The sequence below is a fragment of the Athene noctua genome, chromosome 27, assembly GCF_965140245.1.
Source record: "Athene noctua chromosome 27, bAthNoc1.hap1.1, whole genome shotgun sequence".
NCBI classification, from domain to species: domain Eukaryota; kingdom Metazoa; phylum Chordata; class Aves; order Strigiformes; family Strigidae; genus Athene; species Athene noctua.
The window spans coordinates 2,326,917-2,347,059 of record NC_134063.1 but is presented as its reverse complement, the minus strand read 5'-3'; the positions used below and the strand labels follow the sequence as shown (position 1 = coordinate 2,347,059).

Genomic DNA, 20,143 nt, shown 5'->3' with positions numbered 1-20,143 from the left:
TACACAGCCTTTACCTGATAGAGTAATCCTTTTCAGGTTTCCTACCAAAGAACACCTGCAGGGTTACATCAGTCCGTGGCACACAGAAACTATGTGACAGATTTATTGTAGTGTTCTTGTTTCACAATCCTTTTTCTTCTACTCATCTGTCAAAGGAGTAACTTAAAACTCTTAAGGAGGAATACAGTTCTTCAAAACAACACTCGTTTGAAAGCTGGACACTTTGTGCAATACTTAGCAAAAAAATAACAGAAAATAAAAAACAAAACAAAATTTGAGCAAAACAAAATCAAATTTAATGTTCTTAAATGCAAAAGTAAAAACAAACAAAAAACACAAAAAAGCAAAAGAAAATTAACAGAAACAGAACAACTCAAAGTTTCAAGGCAGTCTGCAGAAAACTTGGGGGATTAATCTTTAAATCTACAAATCAAAGGGTTTTTTTGTTAATATCTAACTTGCAAGTAGTAAGTACTTTTCTGCTGAGTGTTCAATAAGTAAAGCTAGTTGTCAAAACAAAATCCTATTAAAATAGAAAAAAAATCTAGCACTCATTAGAAGGGATGCGAGAAATACAATGCTCAAATGTTTATAACTGTTTTTTTCTTTACAGAATACAACTACCAAAGGAATTCAAACTATAATGATCTTTGAAAATGAGTAAGTATCTTGCTGCATTACAATGTACCAGTAAGTAGTGCACCATGCATTAAATACTTGGACAGAAGAGATTCAGTTTGATAAAGTAGCAACATATATTCACACTCTCTTTTTGGAGTTTCATTTTGAGTCTGAAATCTTCCTGGAGTTTCTCTGAAACTCTTTGGTCCATTCCTATTAGAAAGTGGGCTTTAAAAGTAATATTTTCTAAAACCTTTGAATTTGACAGCTTGGCCACTGCTCAGTGTGCAACTTACCTCATCAATGGTGTTAAAAGTTATGCTGGCATGCTACTACTTACAAGACCTTGACTTTAAAAAGCCTAATCCTCAACTATAGATGCAGTAATGAGTATTAATTCATCAAACAATTTACTGTCAACTAAAACATTAGTATTTCTCAACTTTTCTTCCATACTACTGAGTCTGGGGTAGAGAAGGTCAGGGGAATGGGTAGGAAAAACAACAAACACAAAAAACAAGAAAATTAATGAATTCAGCCTGATATTTTTTCAGAAAATTCCAGTTTTTGCAGACAACATTCAATGGAACAAATGTTAGTCTCATAAGTGAAAGCATGCTTCAATTTTACCACCATCCAGAGGGTCTAGTTAATGCAATCTACTTAAGATTTCAGGGGATTTTTAACATGTTTTAAATGAAATAACTTAAAGGAACTTAAAATTGGTCTAACATTGTGGGATTTCAAACATTTGAACATGTCAGTTGCATCCCAGAATATAAAACCTTTTTCACTTCTCATTTAGACTAAGACAAACACTTGTGAAAATTGGCGCAAAATGAGTTTTACACTAACAAAAATGTTTCAACTTCTGTCACTCAATTATCTATTCCATACAAAAAGCACGAGCAAGTTATTTGTGGGACTTGTTGGTTTTGAAGGAAACCTGTAAGATTTTGTCCCCCAGGCGGTAGCCATTAAGACTTGCTATGGCCATTGCAGCTTCTTCATAGTTTGTCATGGTCACAAAACCAAAACCTTTGCACTTGTTGGTGTTGAAATCTCGAATAACTTTCACATTGGTAACCGCACCAAAGGGGCCAAACATCTGCCAGAGGATTCCCTCATCAGCATCTTGACCAAGGTTGTAGATGAAGATACACCAGCCAGAAGATGCGTTTCCTGGAACATTTACACCAGAAAGCCCACTCATGTGATCTACACCCATAGGAGAGAACCTAGCAAATAAAAAGCACAATATTTCATGTAAAAGTTCAATTCAATTAAGCAAGTTAACTTGAATGGGAAGCAACTGAGAATGAATATTTTCTACATGGACATCAAAACTGCCAGAAAGAAATGTTTCCCCATTCAAACTGACAATCAAATTGACAGCTGCCAGGAAGGAAAAAGTTAAGTATTCCATCTACTTTATCAATAGGGTACTATCCTTGGACATAGGTAGGCAACAGAACAGTTGCAAGGCAAGATTATGTGATCACCTTCACAGGGGACCTGGGTTGATCTTTGAAACTCAGCCAGGCTGTTAAAGAGTGCTCCATGGCATCAGTGCAGAACTACTCGAGTGCAGATAACAGGCAACACCTCCCCAGAGGCCCCAGCTTGCTTCAAGCCACCCTCGGGCATCTCTCACTTATTCTGCTCAAGGGGTTTGCATCCCATATCCTCCTTTTCTTGCCTCTAAGATAGCACATTGGGAACTCTTAAGTCAAACAGTTTCTTTGGGTTTTGCTGGGGCGGGAGGGAGTTTTGTTTTTAGGAGTAGAGAGCGTGCATTATTAATTTAAATTTCTTTTTTTGTGGAATAGAACAAAGCCTACTCCCTTTTCCACCATAAGGCAGCAGGTGCTGGCAAACACTCCCAATATGAGCAGGCTACCAGATAAGCCACATCTGTGCATACTCACAGCTACTAGGCAGCTAAGAAAATAATGGCACTTAGTCAATTCTCAGTAGCTGGGATGCCCCACATTTCTAGCTACAGAATTTAAATCTCAGGTTTTTATTCCTTCATACTGGTTATGCAGATATTCTAACTAGAGTAGCTTTCAAACATCAAAATAGCAAACCACATTTAAGTACACAGTTTTACAATTTCAGTATGCATGTATGGTTTTCTTATTAATTTTATACCAACTTCATAAAAGGAAAAAAAACTTATCTGACTTTACTGAACTGGATTTTTTAAAACACCTACCCACTCACTCTTCCTAAACCCCATCTCCTGCACAGTACCCCAGAAGTATTTATGCAAAAACCCTTTCCTTTTTATGTCTTGCTTTGTATTATTTTCTCTTCTCCTATAACCCACATCCCTAATTCCCTTTATTCTATTTCTGGTCTCCATCCTAGAAATTCAAAGCTTCAGAATATTTTAATGCAATATTACAGTTGCACAGCTAAGCACTCAAAGGTCAGGAAATGTGAAAGTTAAGGTAAAAAGCTCTATTTGATCCCTTGTGCTTATGTATTATTTAAAAATGTGAGGTCACGTGATTGTAGAAATATAATTATACTATACCAGGGGTTCCCAAACTGTGGTGTACCACTGGTGATATGCAAACCACTTAAAAGCGGTACACGTGCTGCTCTCTGCCAAGAACATGGCGGTGGCAGTTCCTGATTCTCTGCTGACCTGGAGAAAACAGGGAATGGATGTCTGGGCAGTGAACGCTGCATTAAGTGCCAAACACTTCCCCACTGACTTTTTCTTGCCCTGCATAAAGATAGGAGCTACTGTTGTCTTTATATAGAAGGGAGGGCTCAAGGCAACGTGCATCAGAAGGAAGGGGAGCAGAGCTGCAGCAGCACACACATACACACAGGGAAGTCAGCTCATGTTCAGTGTGGCACTTGGGTCGATGCACTCACACAAGATAATCACTCAGTCACCATCTCCCCGGCCCCAAGCTCTCTGGTGCTCAGAGAGCTCATTTCCTTGGATGCCTGAGCTATCAGACCCTCCTGGACCCAGAGCAGGGGGAGCCCTTCCCCTCCATCACACCCTAGCTGCTGCGGGCTGCCTGGAGGCACCGGAGCTGACCTGGCCCAGCTGGCTCCCTGCCACTGGTGTTTCCAGAGCACAGTGCAGACACACCTGAGCTCAGGCTGCACATACTCACTGCTGCTGCCACTGTTGGCCAGCCCCAAGCAAATCCAAGTTTTGGAATCCTTGTACTACAGTAAAACTGAAAAAGCAGTTAAGAGTATCAGAATGTGAATGAGACGCACTAATCCATGTGATCTGATGATTATGTGACATATCTACTATTTGCTTTGCTTTTATTTAAAAATGTTCCTGTGTTTGCATGCTTTATACACTTACTTTTTCTGACAGACACCTTCAGTTCTGTAGCTTCTTTCCATTTAAGTAATGATCTGGTAGGATGTATTTATCTTAATATCTGCAAAGTTTTCATCTCAACAGATCACCAGTCTTGGGTTCCTGCTCACATGTACGGGAGCAGAAAATCACTAAGCTCAGAACTGCCTGATGTTGGTTCCAGCAGTCAGTGTAGCTCTGAACCTGCTTGCTATAAAGCCTCAGGCTCTGCCCACAAGCCCAGATCAACAGTACATCAAGGATTGGAAACACTTGTAAAAGAGCAGCTGGGGGTTCAACACAGGAAGACAACAAGTCTAAATGCATACTACAGGCAAAATAATTTAAAATAGCAAGTACCTCTGTTCTTTGGATACACTTTCAAACAGATTCTCCTCTTCCTGCTTTGATTCACAAAAAATGTTACTGGTTTATTAAAAAAACAACAGGGTAAAAACACCCCTAAAAGACTTGAAGAGTCATTTGAAAAACACAACAATAGGAAACATAACTGCACACATAATATTCCTCTTACCCAGATCTAATATGATTCCAAAATGAAGCTATACTTTGCAAGTTTACATGAAAAAAGAAACCTTTCACAAAAGTTTCTGGTTGGTTAAAAAGCAACCATTAAAAAAATTTGCAAAAATGACAGTAAACATAATATAGGATTAGACCTATGTGGAAGGCTAAGTTTACGTTTAGACTTGCATCCACCTGGAAGCACGACACAGGACAGAGGCCATGAGCGAGAGCACTCACGATGAGTAGAGCGGGCTCCTACTGCAATTCAGCTGAGCTGATAAATCTCTATGCTTATCCTGGACTGAAGGCCTGCACAAGAGGGACACAAGATCTCTTGGTTAGCTTGGGATAACAGCCTGTACGTAGCCTGGCACAGAGCAGCTGACATGTAATAACTCTTTATCCTATAGGAAAAAATTTTTCTGATCACACAAATTTAAGATGACTCTTAGAAAGTTATACTTATTAAGGATGTTTACAATCTGGGCAAACACTAAAGCCCACAGAGATCCAAGATGTTTCAATGTTTTATAATTCCATTAATACTGTAATTCAAATGATCTCAGTCTTCTCATACTTACTGCTGGTGCCCTCATTTTTGTTGTGTTTATTTTTGTACTGTCTCCTCCACATGGCTTTTTCAATCCTCCCTAAGCATCTGTAGATGATGTTATCTATGGATGGTTCTTTTAAGTCATGCTAGCCTCAAAACTCTAACATCTTGTGACATTAAGTATCAACACAGTATATTTTTAATTATCTCTTTTTCACTTTATAAGCTTCTCGTTTATGTGAACAACCTTTTGCTCTACAGTTATGAGACAGACATCTTCATTTAATAGATTGTGGGATTATTTTAACACACTAGAGGACAATCTCAGAAATGACACTCCTAAATGAAAACAATTTATTTTTAGTTCTGTGAAAGTCCTATAAATTCTTTTTGCTGAATTCTCTGCAATCTGAAAACAGCTATACACAGTATCACAAGTGGGAGCAATCCCACATCTTACACAATGCTAATAAGCAGTAATATTTTTAAATATTAGTCTATGTTGCCTTCTCACATGAGCTTGGAATCTTTCTATTTTTGAACAGTTCCATAACGAGCAGGAGTTCAACTACACTGATAACAGTCATATCCACTGTTTTCCCCACAAGCAAATTTTCTCCTATACCCTAATACAGATAGGAACAACCTACTGTGTACAAAACAAGGCTTGTTGAGAATTCAGTGATACAAGCTTTAAGCCTGAAATAACAGGGTGCTAAATTAAACAGCCACATATCAGAGAGCAGCAGCAATATGGGGTTTCAGTGCCACAAACTTCTAAAAGTTTGATGAAGTACTACTCTGGATGAATTGTTTTCTTCTGTGGCTTTGTCAACACAGGCAACTTGCATCCAAATTACAAATTTGCTTCAAAGTTGAAAATTTGAACAATTTCACTGGAGTGAAACAGAACAGATGCATGGGAGCTGTCTGATCAATAAAGTCAGCAACAAGCTGAAACACACTCTTTTCTCGCATTGCCCCTTGATCAAAGAATTATCAAGAAATAACAACTCCCCTTTCAAGCATTTTGGGCCTAACTGATAGACTCTGATATCAATAGAAGTATGGACATTAAAATAAGTGGGAACTGGCTCCAACCCTGAACAAATCTGAAAGCAAAACCACCTGAACTGGGAATACTTTTGAGATTTGAAAGAAAATTGTTCTAGCATAAAGCTCTAGTGACCTGTAAAAGCACAGGAGTTCTAGGGACAGCCTTCTCTAGCTGTCCCTAGCTTCTCAAGCTTTTGGAGCTAAACTGCTTAATTGCAGCAGAGTTCAACACCTAAAGTTTGCTCTTCTGTTTAAGCAAACAGATCTTATACCCAAAAGAAAACCTTGCCCCAGGTGTTTTCTCTATCCTCCAAGCACTATCCCATGCTGAAGCATCATTCCTCCCGGATGGAATCAGAACACACTTTGGACTGTGTCTCAGAATTAGCAGGTGAACCCAGCACTCCAGCGGGACAAGGCATTAAGACCAGTTCCTGATGTGAGCCACAAATACCGCAGGAACTACAAAGGATTAACAGAACATTAAACAAAGAGTCTGAGCGATATCTGTAGGAAATTAATAATTACAAATTAGAGATACTAACGGTTTAATCCCGGATTTACAGGGATATGATGGAATGAGATGAAGTGTAATCAAAATGTCAGTTTAAGTATTCAACCTCTTTGTAGCAAGAGACCACAAGTGTAATTTATACAGACTGTGAGCTCTTCTGAAGCAGCTTATCCTTTCATCATGTTTTGTTCACTGCACAAAACAAACAAGACTCAGTCCAAGCTAAGGTTCCTAAGCTTTACCACAGTATGAATAATTATAACTCATTGAATTCAACACCCTTTAAGGAAGACTCACTAGAAAAACTTGCAGTTAACACCAAGGGTGAGAAGAAAAGTCAGAAGGGCTGTGGGATGGTGTGTGTGTTGTGCATACATGTACATATGTTTATGCATGCGCATGTGATCGAGGGAAGGAAGTTTTATAGTAAGTGTTAGAGTTCTTGCAAGTCTGTGACAAAACATGGAGAGATGGACAGTTCTTGTCAAGTCAGCTGGTGAATCTTGTCTCCATAGTGTATGTGTAACACTGTGGCTTAGCCCAGAACTGTCCTATCACTACCTCTGCCAACCTGTAGTACCTAAAACTCTTCAGCTCTTTCTTCATCAGCAAGCTGATAACTTGGAGCAGAAGTTGACCAAAATGTGTTGACAAATGAGCACTGGGCACAGATGACTTGAGTGGACATAGTTACCACAGAAGCAGGAATGGAACAGAAAGACAGACATTTTCTTCTGTCTTATCCCCACTTGTGAAAACCCATGCCTATAGAAACACAGGAAATGCACTGAAATAGCACTAATGCTGCTCTTAATGGTACAATAAAAGAACAATGAACAAACCACCCATTAAAATTTAGTTTCACCTGCAACTACTAACAAATACATTAATCATTTTTACTGTTACTGAGTGATCATTACAGGACAGAATTAAAGTTATTTAGTATCTTAATTATGGATGTGAGTATTATTTGTACTGCTTATTCTGATGCACCTTAATTCTGTTATAAATTTTAAGGGGAAGAATGATGATGAAAGTATCCAATTACACTAAGAATGAAAAACATGAGACATAAGCCTCAAGATTTTACTAGGACCGGGACACACTGTAGCCCTGGCTGATGCAAAAAGACAACTGTGTAAGTTTTTTAATATTTCACCTAACTGCCAAAAATGTAGAATTTAATTCCTTGGTGTGGCTTAGAAGTTTGGGTGTGGAGATCTGGATGAGTGCTTCGGGGAATTGAAAACTTATCTGAGGAGCTGCCTGCATTAAACTTGCCTGGGCTACAGGTGAAGAGAATCAAGAGAATGACTGAGGTTGGCAGGGACCTCTGGAAATCCTCTAGTAAACCTCCCTGCTCAAAGCAGGAGCACCTACAGCAGGTTGCTCAGCCCCGTTCCAGCCAGGTTTTGAGCATCTCCAGGGATGGACACTCCACAGGCTCTCTGAGCAACCTGTTCAATCGCCCTTAGTGTAAAACAAGAGATGACTATAAAGTACTAATTCTCACTGGGGAGACACTACACCTAGCTGTTCTTAAAATGCTGAACTAAAGCATTATAGAAAGGTCACAGCAATACTGTAACAGTAGCACTACAAAAAACTATTTTAGTTTTTAGTCCAATTTTACTAAGTTAATTGGATATCTCAGAGGAGAAAAAGAATTAAAAAAAGTTCTCAACAGGGATACACTACACTCAAACTCTCATGAGCACATGTCTTAAAGCCAATTACTTATCTACAAGACAGTAAATATAATGCATTTTCCAGAGCACAATCCAACTATCAACACCCTCCTCCTTTAAGCAACTAAAGCAATTCAAATTCAAACAATTCATATTCAGAGCAACTAAGGCAGTTCTCAAAGGCAAAATACATAATATCTTCCACAGCTCTGGAAGCAGACAATACATTGCAATTACTCAATCTTACTGAACTTATGAGGACTCTTCCCTTAGAGAACACTGCACAGCTCAAGATGTAGGCAGAAATCCCACCGAATCTATTCATCAGCAATAAGGATCCTATTTTACTGACACCTCCCTGCTGGAACCAATGGTTCAGAGCTTTCATTAAGTTGCCAAATTATATCTGCATTCACATATATGGACTACAGAATGGGGATCTGTTGAGACAAGCATCTACCAATACCCATCTGGAATGTGCTACTTTTATCATCTCGCTATAGACTCAATTGAAGAAATAGACACCGTAGTGTATGTAGCTCTACGTAATTAACTTAAATATAAATTTTACAAGTGAGATTTTAAATTAATCATATTTTAATTCAACAATTTATTTACATAACACATATAGTGCTCTATGTATTCATTCACACATGCTGCAATGAAGGTATTACTGCACAGCTGCAAGAGTACAGTTTCCCAGACGGACACGGGAACAGTAGTACAGCCTTAAACGCATTATTCTTCCTAACCTACCTGAATCTTTGCGCCTGGTGATGCACTGGCCCTCCAAACCGTCTAGCTGGTGAATGACACAGCTGCGATAACAGTGCCACATTTTTGTTCTGGTTAGGATTGGCTGCAAACTTCACTGTAATGGGTTCGGAGGAACCTGGGGGTTTGTGACCATTGAAATTTGTAATTGCCTCTTCTGCTTCTGACCTTTTGTCAAACCGGATAAATGCGACCCCTCTGGACAAACCTTTTAACCAAACCAATAAAAAAAAAAAAAAAAAAAAAAATTGAAGTTCAGGATAAACTCAAAATAACTTTGAAAGCAAAAAACGAAAAAGTTAAATATTTCTATGGTCACAGCTTCCAAGTTCTCTACATTTACTAATGTTTCTTCAGCAGCTAGAGGATAAAATACAAAATTAAGAAACAAAAGACAAATTAACACGTTCATTTCAGCCATAACAACCACAGTGACTCAAACACTTAAAAAAACACCAGTGTGGTAGAATTCCATGAAACCCTTCACCAACTGACATTTCCATTAACAAAAAAAGCCTCCCAACATTTTAAATGAATTAAAGAAAAAATCAATTCCAGTTGGTTAAAAACAAAACAAAATCTCTTAGCTTTGATTATCACTAAAAAGCATCTGCAAACACAAAATTGACACCATTTTGCAAATATTATCAGCTTTCCATGCTGAAAACACACTCTGGTTCATAGGTGAGGGCACAAAGGTCTAACTGTACTAAAGTAGTTTAACCTTTTGCAATGAAGAGATCACAATTTCATCTATATCACGTCCATTATTTCTAGCTGTCACATACCTTATTTTTAATTCATTAAAAACTGTACTGAAACAATTACACCGCTGTTAAACATTTTCATACTTTTTTTTTTTTCCTAGTTCCAGACCTCAGGCACTGAATGCTGTTATCCTGATTGAAGTAGAAGTTATGCCTTACGAGATCTCTCCCTCTCACCCCTGGCTTCTCACCTGTGACTTGACCACAGTCTGGAAATACTGTTTGTCACAGTAAAGCTAAAAGGGTACATTTTGTTTAAATTTCATTCCAAAGCAGATATCATGGCTATACAAATTCTAGGACTTTACCAGCTCTGTTTCAGAAAGGGCCATATCAAGTACTTTCATGCTGTCTCTACACCCACACAGGGCAATCTTCAGAGGCAGTTTCAGAAGTTGTAATTTATGTGATAAGACAACAACAATTGAACATTATTTTTTGTACTTCACAGAAACAAATACAGCATGACAAAACCCTGGGCACGCAGCAGGCAAATAAAGGGAACCCAACCCCTACAACAACCCATAGAATGGTCTCTAGGAAAGGCGTATTTTCCTCTGGGGCACTGGGAGAACTTCCATAACTAACAACTTATCTTGTTTACTGCATGTTGTTAAATATGCAAAGTCACACAGACTTAAAGTTCCTGAGTCACTGTACTTTTTGAAGAAAAAAACTGCAGAATAACAGCAGGAGATGGCTAGCAGCAGCTCTGTGGCTGGTGTTTCTAGAGTGATCTGGAAAGGAGTCAACCTATGAGGAAGTTATTCCATTTTTTGATTTCTTGCTGGTTACTTCCAAAACAGGAGGCTGGACCAGATCAAGTAATGAAATTAGAGCTGACTGTACTATATGCTCCGATACCACTGAGATTAGCCTTTCTGTGCCAGGAGGAACCATATGCCCCACCCTGGAAAGGCACAGAACAGCAGCATCGCCCAGAAGTCAGCAAATACTATCCCAGAGTCCAACATACTGTTACTACTTCTCCACTTCCAAGCTGTTTGTCTTAGTGCTTCCCACTTGACCTATCATAGCATTCACCTAAAAAAAGAAATATTGTAGAAAACATGTTTTTAAGCAGATTAATTCTCAAAAGCTAGAGAACAACCTCTGCTGAGAGGGCATATCTAAAAGCATAAATTAAAAATTTGTCCTAACTGGGAATAGATCAAGATATGAAACAGGTTTTAAAGCCAAGGTATGGCTACATTCTTGAAGGGAAAGGAAACCCAGGTTATGCATTCATTAAACTTTATAATGTAAACTGAATACATTCTTCAAACAATATATACATTATTTAGGTTATTTGAGAGCAAGCAGTATATTCTGAGCTGACACTGCGTTAGACAGCATCATGCCTCAGCACACTCAATGAACACTTATTATTCCTGGAGAGATTTTAATTGTATGACTTCTGTCATCTCATTTCATAGCTCTGTCAAAGACAGATGCTAGCTATCTAGGTTCCACTGGCAGCCAGAGAAGGATGACTATTTTGGACACCTGTTAAGTTCTCTGTGCTCTAGAATTCTTTTTCTTGCTTCTACCTATAGTTGTCACCAAGATAACTGGGTCTAGAGACAGAAGAATAAAGATATCGAAGTTGGACAAACTGAATCCTCCTTTCCAGGAAAGGAAGGATAGGATTTTCCTCACTCAAGACGCCAAGTGTCTACAATGTCAGTATCCAGATCTCATCTAGTCACCTCAGATTTCTCTTGCACACAATTGAGTTTACAGTGTGGTCTGACCAAATCAAAACACTTAAAAGCAGATGCCTGTCCAAGAGGCTAGCTCTGATGGAAATACTTAACATTGTGGACTTTAGCATTTAGTCAGATTAATCCCACCAAAAGCTGCTGATGGCCTACTCTAAATTACAGCAGATTCCTCACAGAGCATGAAAGTTGCTGCTTAACTACCGTGTATAAATGTACACACTATCTAATTGGTAGAATTAGATTAGCTTCTAATACAGCACATGCATAATCAATGAAAAGTGTATATGAAAAAGTTCTCTGAAGTATAAAAACACAGAACACCTAAGGTTATAGCATAAGGCATACTCTTCAGTTATATAATCTGAAATAATTAGGTAAGGAATTAAAACTCTGAAAAAGACACCATAACAGAGTTAGAATTAATATTATAAAGGAAATCCTTAACTTTGGTCTCTCCTGAGCTGAGTGCTTAACTAAGCAACTTCCCTTTTTCTTTTTCTTTTTTTTTTTTTTTTTTTAAATAAACAAAATACATCCAGAAAATTCAAGAGGGTAGTACTAAGTGTATTAAGTTAATTCTTTTGCTTAGCAGTAACCACAGAGGACTGGTAATACCTCAAATGTTTTAAAATATGAGAAATTTGTGAGAGTTCCAAGTTAGTATAAAACATAAAACATTGTTTTGCTTTTTAATATATAACTATGGTCTGGAATTTACCTGTGGATAATAGTTGAGTGTGTGCAAAATAAAGGTAACATTAGCATTCCAGATTAAGAACATTCCCCAGAGGCACATTGCACTACAGTAATATCAAGTGTCATAGCAAGAGAGAAGATTTGGCAAACCAGCAGCTCAGCCTGACAATAAGAGCATAAAATATGATACAAGGTTTAGACTGCAAGCTAGCAGAGGAGGCAGCCAAGTCATTCTGTGTTTTAAAAAAATAACTGGAAAAAGATATCCCATTAAAATTGTATCAGTGGTTGACACCAGATGTTGTTACTTTGTGAAAGTCTAATTTAGTTTAAGAACTGCCAGTCTCAGAAAAGTGTCAAGTGTGCTACGTACAGGACAGTTTTATGAAGCTAATGCAACAGAACTCACCTGTAGTTTGATCCACAAGCACACGCGAGTTGATGATGCGTCCAAAACGTGAAAACATATCTTCTACATCTTTTTGTGTCATTGACCTTGGTAGTCCACTAATATATAAATTAGCATCCTTAATAACTTCAGAACTTGGACGAGCATAGGAAACCTTAAAAAAAACCAACAAACATACATATGTTCAGGGTGCTACATAAATCCATTCAGTTTGAGATTATCCAACAGATTAAAAAAAATATAGCAGTATTGCAATAAAGAGACAGCAGCAGACTAATGCTCATGCTTTCAAACCTATCTGCTACGTTGAAGAATCCCTGTCTGAAGTTCTGACTCTGATACTGGATCTGTTAGTAACCACAGATCACACAAAAAACTATACTGAGCACAAGTTCTTGAAAGCCTCAAAGATTTTATCAGCTGGAATACAGTTTTCTATCTTAATTTCTGCTACCAGATAAAGTTACAAATATCACCTAAGCAGGTGTGATTTCCTACATATACAGTACTGGCTGCTATTTCAGAAAAGGAATGCAGGTGTATTAACACAATTTAAAATAAAATAGAGATCATCAGCTATCTGAGATGCACGTGAATTCAAAAGCCTGGCAACACTTCGGAATGGTCCCACCTAATGCTGTAAAAATGGTGGGAATGTAAAAAAGGGAATCTTTGAATACAAAGCTGCTACAAAACCTGAGAGGCTTAACAGCTCACTTCACTGCTCTTCTCCCAGAAGCTACCCTTCTTGCAACTGGAGAGCACACGAGCCTTACCATCACAATGAAGTTTATTAGAGTGCCATTTTCACAGGAGACTGAAAAAAAATCTAAACATCCTACCTTGATAGTTTTTGACTGAAGTCTGAGGCCATTCAGTGTGTTTATTGCTCTTTCAGCATCTTTTGCAGTAACGTAGTTCACAAAGCCATAGCCTAAGCTGTGTCCTACATGGAAGAATATTTTTTAAAAATTAATCCTAACAAAAGGAAGTTATCACCATCAAAATTAAAGGAAATGCAAATGAGAAAATGGACTCAACATAAACAATCCACACAGCAATTAAGTAAGCTGAAGAAGTTTCTCAAGGCTGACATACATAAGCTCTTTCATTTGCCACTTTGGTCATCCCTCTGTCTTCAAGTGTGTATCAGACAGCCGCAGATGATCCATCAACAGTAGGAAATTCAAGACTAAAATACCAACTCTGAACAGTCTTGTAAACAGTGGGTGTTGAACAAAGGCAAAAATTTAACAAAGTTCATTAGCACAAACTCTTGTAGATAAAGAGCAGAAAGTGAGAAAGCATCAACTGCTAGGTAAGAGATCATCAGGTTAGTCATTTCTCTGTAGCTATTCCAACCTTCACTCCTGGAGAGAAGAGGGAAAAAAATTTTCAATCCTTCATACATCCATACAGCTAATAAGCAGTAAGTCTCCCAAACACAGGATGGAACAGAAGCGTGAAAAACTCTCTTTAACACAGACAACTCATGGACTGTTACTTTAAGTTTACTCTTAACTCTTACAAAAGTAATTTCATACTAATAATACAAATCCTTAAAACATTTAAGGCAAAGGATATTTATTTGGATGCTTATTTATTCTTCTATCTCCAACATACTACTATCAATTATAACACGACATACTAAGATCATTTGGGGTTCCAGTTTCCGAACAATTAGAGGCTCTTATAGCTGTCGACCTAATACCTAAAAATACTTTAATGACTGTCTCAGTGCAATAAAGCAACTCCCAATCAATAACAGAGACACATTTTTCAGACCTTGTCTCATCCAGATGTATGGAATTTTCTAAAGAAAACTGTAAGCAGGCATAGGAGAATATGCCATTTTACTTTAACAATAAACTATTTTGATTATTAAGCTCCATTGTTAGGCTTAAGAACACTAGAAGACACAATCAATCGTTATGGTAGAGGATTCTCTTCTGAAATACAGCCCTTTTTTAATCACACGGTGTGGCTCTGCAATAGTCCTAGCTGGCAAGGAAGTTTTCTTACACTTTCTAGACATGCCTGAATACCAAATATACCTCTCCTTTCCCCTCTCCCTCCCTGCCTAGGTCAAATAGTGATTATCCCAGAAAAAAAATATGAGGGAAACTGAAGGGCTCTAACACACACTGCAGATTAACTCCACCTTCTGAAAAAAGAATCACCGGTCTACTGAGGGCATTGAGACCTACAAGTCTGAAAACCACAAGGGATGGAAGTAAGCTCCAAATATCCCTCAGAGTGGTATTACTACCAGCATACAGGACAGACTGACTGCAGAACAACAGCACAACTCCCTGGCATGTCCTCTGCATCTGTCTGCTTTGTTTTGAAATGTAACAGACCAGTAACTCATCCAAATAATGTCACTGCCTGTTTCCTAATACACTCCTTGTATAAACAGTCCCAGTTAATTGTTACTGTCTGCTAAAGCTCTTAAAGAAACCACATCCCCTGTGTTCAGGATGCTGTTCTTGTCTGAGGCTTGTTCTCTTACAGACCTAGTGTTAAAACATCTCCACTAGCACAGATCAAACTTTTATGATGCCAGACACTTCTGCACAACTGTAACGGCAAATCACTCTTCGATAGGCTTTAACTCTACACAGGAAACAAAGAAATGCAATAAAAGCACCTTTATGCTTTACAAATAACACTGATTGGGATTTTGCAGACATACCTTACATGTACCTACAGCATGGGTTTTGATTTCTTTATAACATTCATTTTCTGTTTTATTACACAGAGATGGTCAATCGTTTAGATCAAATCTGTTTAGTCCACAATCACTTGCCTACTGAGATTATCTTCCTCTGATTAAGAAAACCAATAATTTAACAATTAGAAAAATGTTTAGTAACTGGACCCTGGCTTATTTCTCCAAAGTCTGACCAAAAAAACAAGGATAAATTCAAGAGGGAACAAATATCACACAGACAGTAGGCAATGACTTTTTCCTCCCCTAAGACGATGGGAAGAGTCTGACACCCCTCACAGGCCCAGCATGCCAGCACCTGATCTAAAGGTTCAGAGTACCAGCTGCTTTATAGATATTTTCAGTCTTTCCCAAAAGCCAAATAAACATGAATAATCTAGCAGACTACTGAAGAGAACCAGGTCCTAATAAAGTTTGTGGAAATAGGTCCTTAAAGATGAGGGAAACAGATTTTAACAAGACTAATCCTCTGAGTTTGAACCACTGAGCCCCAGCAGTCACTCCCTGGGTGGATGCTGCACTGGGGAGGGGGTGACTATACTCTTCTGACAGAGGAAGAGCAGGATTCCACACTCTATAAATTTATTGAACTATCTTCAGTACTCTGAGCCACGGAGATCAGGGGCTCAGCCTATGACCAGTGAGACTGAGCATCCTTCCAAATTTCCTTGCAACAAGTTCCCTGAGAACACTGTAGGCATACAACTGTTACTTAGCCAGCAGCTTTCTTGCAAAGCATCAGACAGGTTATGTGTTTATGCACTGTTTGAGATCAGTGAGAAGGAAGATTAAGCCACTTAGTTTTGGTTTTATCCCATATATAAGTAACAGCACTCATGGACACACACGACCAAAAAAGGACCACATGATCTGGGTCCAGTCCCTGTAATCACAAAACATAATCAAGCTGCACATTAAAAGCAGTTAAGAATTTTGTCCCAGGCACTCCAACTGAATGTTTCACAAACTCCCCCCAATGCTCTTCCTTGTCTAAATGCAGGTCTTCATACTTCATATCCACTTGTTCTTGCACAAATACTTGAGCTTACACATGCTTACCCCTCCAAGTGTCTGTTCCCCAAAGTACACAGTACTAGCAGTGATGATATATATCCCCTTGGCCTTCTTTACTGTTTTCATCCAAGCAAAATTCTGCACCTTTTCCACTTCTAATTTTATAGAGGTTGCTCAATGACTATTCAAGGACTATCAAAGAGTTTAAATATCTTGGGAAAAGAGAGGGCAGGCATGGAATGGGTATAGAGAAACACACACAGATTTAAAAAAGAAGGGTCTGAAAATGGGCAGGATTACAACAGTTACAAGATTTTCTCGTATTTGCTGTAGGTACTTGACAGTAAGTTTGTACTAAAACCTAGAAATTACAGTCCTGTTAACTTTTACCTGCCACAAGATAAGAAAATATCAATTACCCATCTTTCCCTACAAAAAACTAGAATACAGACCTTCCTTTTTAGTCTGTACTTACCTTTAAATTACATCAGTGTAACATGACTTTATAGTTCTTAAGTGCTAAAAAAAGCCAAACCGTGCAAAATTGAAAACATATATTAACTTATCTTGCTCTAAATACTTGATACCATCAGTCTCAGCCATCTCCTGCCATTTGGTTATGAGTTTTAATCTCTCGACAGGCTGGGATATCTAACACATGACAGTCCTGTCATCACAAGAGGCACGTTCAACTGTTCCCCTGACAGATCACTCTTCAGGAATATTCTCTGCCTCAAAATTTGACCCCACATTCTCTCCACCTAAACAGTACAAACTACCTTCCTTTTAGGGCATGACAGAAAATATATAAGGAACTGACATTTATACAGAATTATGATTTATGTCAAGTGTTTACCTCAGGCAACGAGACCAATTATTTCATTTACGGTGATGTTAAGAGCCTGCTAGAAATCTATCATGCAAAAGAAAGCAGTGCTGTGACGGTTTTCAAACTATTTCAGTGGATAGTAAATTAAAGATCCTTTAAAAAAAAAACCCTTTAAAAAAGTTTGCATATACATAAATACAAATGTACTCAAGAGACAAAGATTTTAAAAAGCAACAAATAGGTCCTTATCTGGATGAATAATTAACAAAGTGACCATAAAACCTAGTTTTAAGGAAACTACTACACTCCTTCAGTAGAAAGAATCTAGTTTTGTTTCCATGATAAAAAGCCCTTTCATGAAAGAGAGAACTCATTTTCTTTCTGTGCATCACTTGGTTTTCTGTCCATGTCCTTGCTTCCTTTCCCAGCTCCCCGAGACGCACAGCTTCAGTTACTAGCTCGTTTCTTATTCCCCTCCTGTTGACTGACAACTCTGGGGAGTCTAATACAAGACCAGAGCTAGTACTTATTTTCCACTTCACTACAGACTATCTGTGCCCTCTAACACAGGTTCTACCCATCCAATCCTCAAGAAAACGCAAATTTAAACCTGGCTCCTGTTATGTCAAAGCACCTCCTTATGAAGGCATTTTAGTTTAGAATTTGTTTTCTGAACTTGAGAACAGCATTTTAAGATTAAATTAAAAAAGCCCAAGTAACACAGAAGGATGGAACAGATCTCCCCACATGTCACTCAAGGGAGGATGAAGCATCTTGGAAAGAGAGCTGGGTTTGGATTTTTTGTTTGTTTGGCTTTACAAAATGTGCTGTAAGTGATAACCAGATAGCTTAAATATGTATGAATGCATCAAGAAGTACCACTTCTTGATGTCCAAATACGACATGAATGTGCTGAAAAAGCAGAATTCAAAGTGGTTACTCTGTAGTTTCAGAGGATAAGAACAGATTAAAAGTGCTGAGATGTGCCTTGTGTGGCTTTCCTTTAGTACAGTTGCACTATTGCATAGCTGGGGATACATAATCACATCAATCCTGAGAAAAAGGCAAGTACCCTTGCATCAAACTACCCAAAAAAGGATTATGCCAACACAGAAGTGCAGCAAAGCAGAGCAAGTGATCAAGAGGCTATATTCTAACCCCCTGAGACGAGTCACCACTATGCATACAGCATCTTTTGTTTCCTAACATCCTAACACCCAGGAAAACAAGCAGATGTGTCAGCAGAGCAGCCTGGCTAAGTAGGGAACTCATGGCAGAGCTCCAATGCAAACAGGCAGCATACAGGAGATGGAAGCAGAGACAGCCTACGAAAGGAGGAATTTAGAAACACTGTCCATTCAGCCTCAGGAAAGCCAGAGCTCAACTGTAGTTGAGACTTGAAAGGAATGCAAACAAACAAAAAAAGTAATATCAAGAGTAACAAGAAAAGGTTCTACTGCTGTCTCAACAGTACAAGGCTGAAAAAGGAAAATGCGGGACAGCTGCTGAATAGGGGGTACGATTTGGGGACAGTGGCACATGATGCCTTCTTTGCCTCACTCTGCACCAACAGAGTAGCAGGCCTCTGCACTTAAAGAGTTGAAGAGGAAGGACCAGTGGACCAAGTCAGGGACTGCTTGGTTGAGAGAACCTGACCCATACAAGTTCAAGGGACAAGATGGGGTCTAAGGGTGCTGAAACACCAGGCTTTCCTTGCCAAAACTGCTCTATCACCTTTGAAGGGGTCATGGAAACTGGAAGAGGTCCCCAACAAGTGCCAGGAAGGCAAATGCCACATCCATCTCCAAAAAGAGACCAAAAAAACCCACCCCCCCCACACACTCTACATGTATGCCTGCAACAAGTGGAGGTTTGCAGGGATCTCTCCTGGAACCTGCTGTTTAACTTTTTATCCATGACTTGGAGGAGATGATGCGAGTGCACCCTCACCAAGACCAGAGATGACACCAGGTTGGGAGGAGCCTGCCCATACACTGGAGGGCAGGGCTGCTACCCAGAGGAGCCTGAAACACACTGGGGGAATGGGCCAACAGTCACCTTATGAAACATAACAAAGACAAATGAAAAATCCTGATCATGGGAAGGAAGAAACCCTGGCAAAAACATAGACTGGGCACTTACTGTCTGGAGAGCAGCTCTATGGAAAAGGACCTGGGAATCATGGTATAGAGCAAGGTGAGCATGAGCCAGCAGTGCACCATGACGGAGAATGCATTGTACTAACATAAGCACAGCCAGAAGACAGAAGGAAGAAATCATCCCCCTTTACTCAACACTCACCAGACCACACCTAGAATACTGCATCATATTTTTAATGTCCCCCAATAGAGGAAAGGCACTGATAATCTGGAGTGAGCTCAGTGGTCACCAAGATGCTCAGGGGATTGGAGCATGTGGAGGTTTACAAGACCAGATGGGATAAAGTCCTGATTAACCTGGTCTGGCCTCACAGCTGACTCTGCTCTGAGCCAGAGGCTGGACCAGTGTCCCTTAAAACTGCACCATCCTATGATCCAAGTGACAGAGGAAATCAACACCGCATTAATCTCATGTTCTTCCAGTTGCACAGAACAAGGTCTTTTTGTATTAAGACAGCCTACAGGCATAGGTCATCTAAGTAATGATATAACAGAATGAAGTATTAAGGGAAGGTTTTGAGAAGGTAAAGAATCCCACTTCTCCCTCGCAGTATTTTTCTCCCATTCATCAAACCATTTCTAAATTTTGATTTTATTCCTAGTGTAGTGCTTAAACCAAATCTTGGAATTACCAAAATTTCTACACAGCTAGGAACACAGACTCTACCAATTTTCAGTGGATTAGTTATTCCATCACACATTTTTGGTAACACCTACTCTCATAGTCTATATTTAAT

The 20,143-nt window shown here is 38.9% G+C and overlaps 1 protein-coding gene across 4 annotated transcripts in view; it reads right to left on the bottom strand.

Annotated features, from left to right (window-relative positions):
• Positions 1–273: 273 nt before the first annotated feature.
• Positions 274–20,143, bottom strand: part of ELAVL1 (ELAV like RNA binding protein 1) — a 40,869-nt gene continuing 20,999 nt past the window's right edge. The window contains exons 3-7 of one of the 4 annotated variants that reach the window (XM_074928091.1): positions 13,516–13,619; positions 12,674–12,827; positions 9,060–9,285; positions 5,692–5,694; positions 274–1,859 (exon numbers count right to left, since the gene is read on the bottom strand). In XM_074928091.1, coding sequence (XP_074784192.1) covers positions 1,535–1,859; positions 5,692–5,694; positions 9,060–9,285; positions 12,674–12,827; positions 13,516–13,619 — 812 coding nt within the window. In that variant the 3' untranslated portion in view covers positions 274–1,534. The other 3 variants (XM_074928089.1, XM_074928090.1, XM_074928092.1) reach the window with 3 other exon arrangements.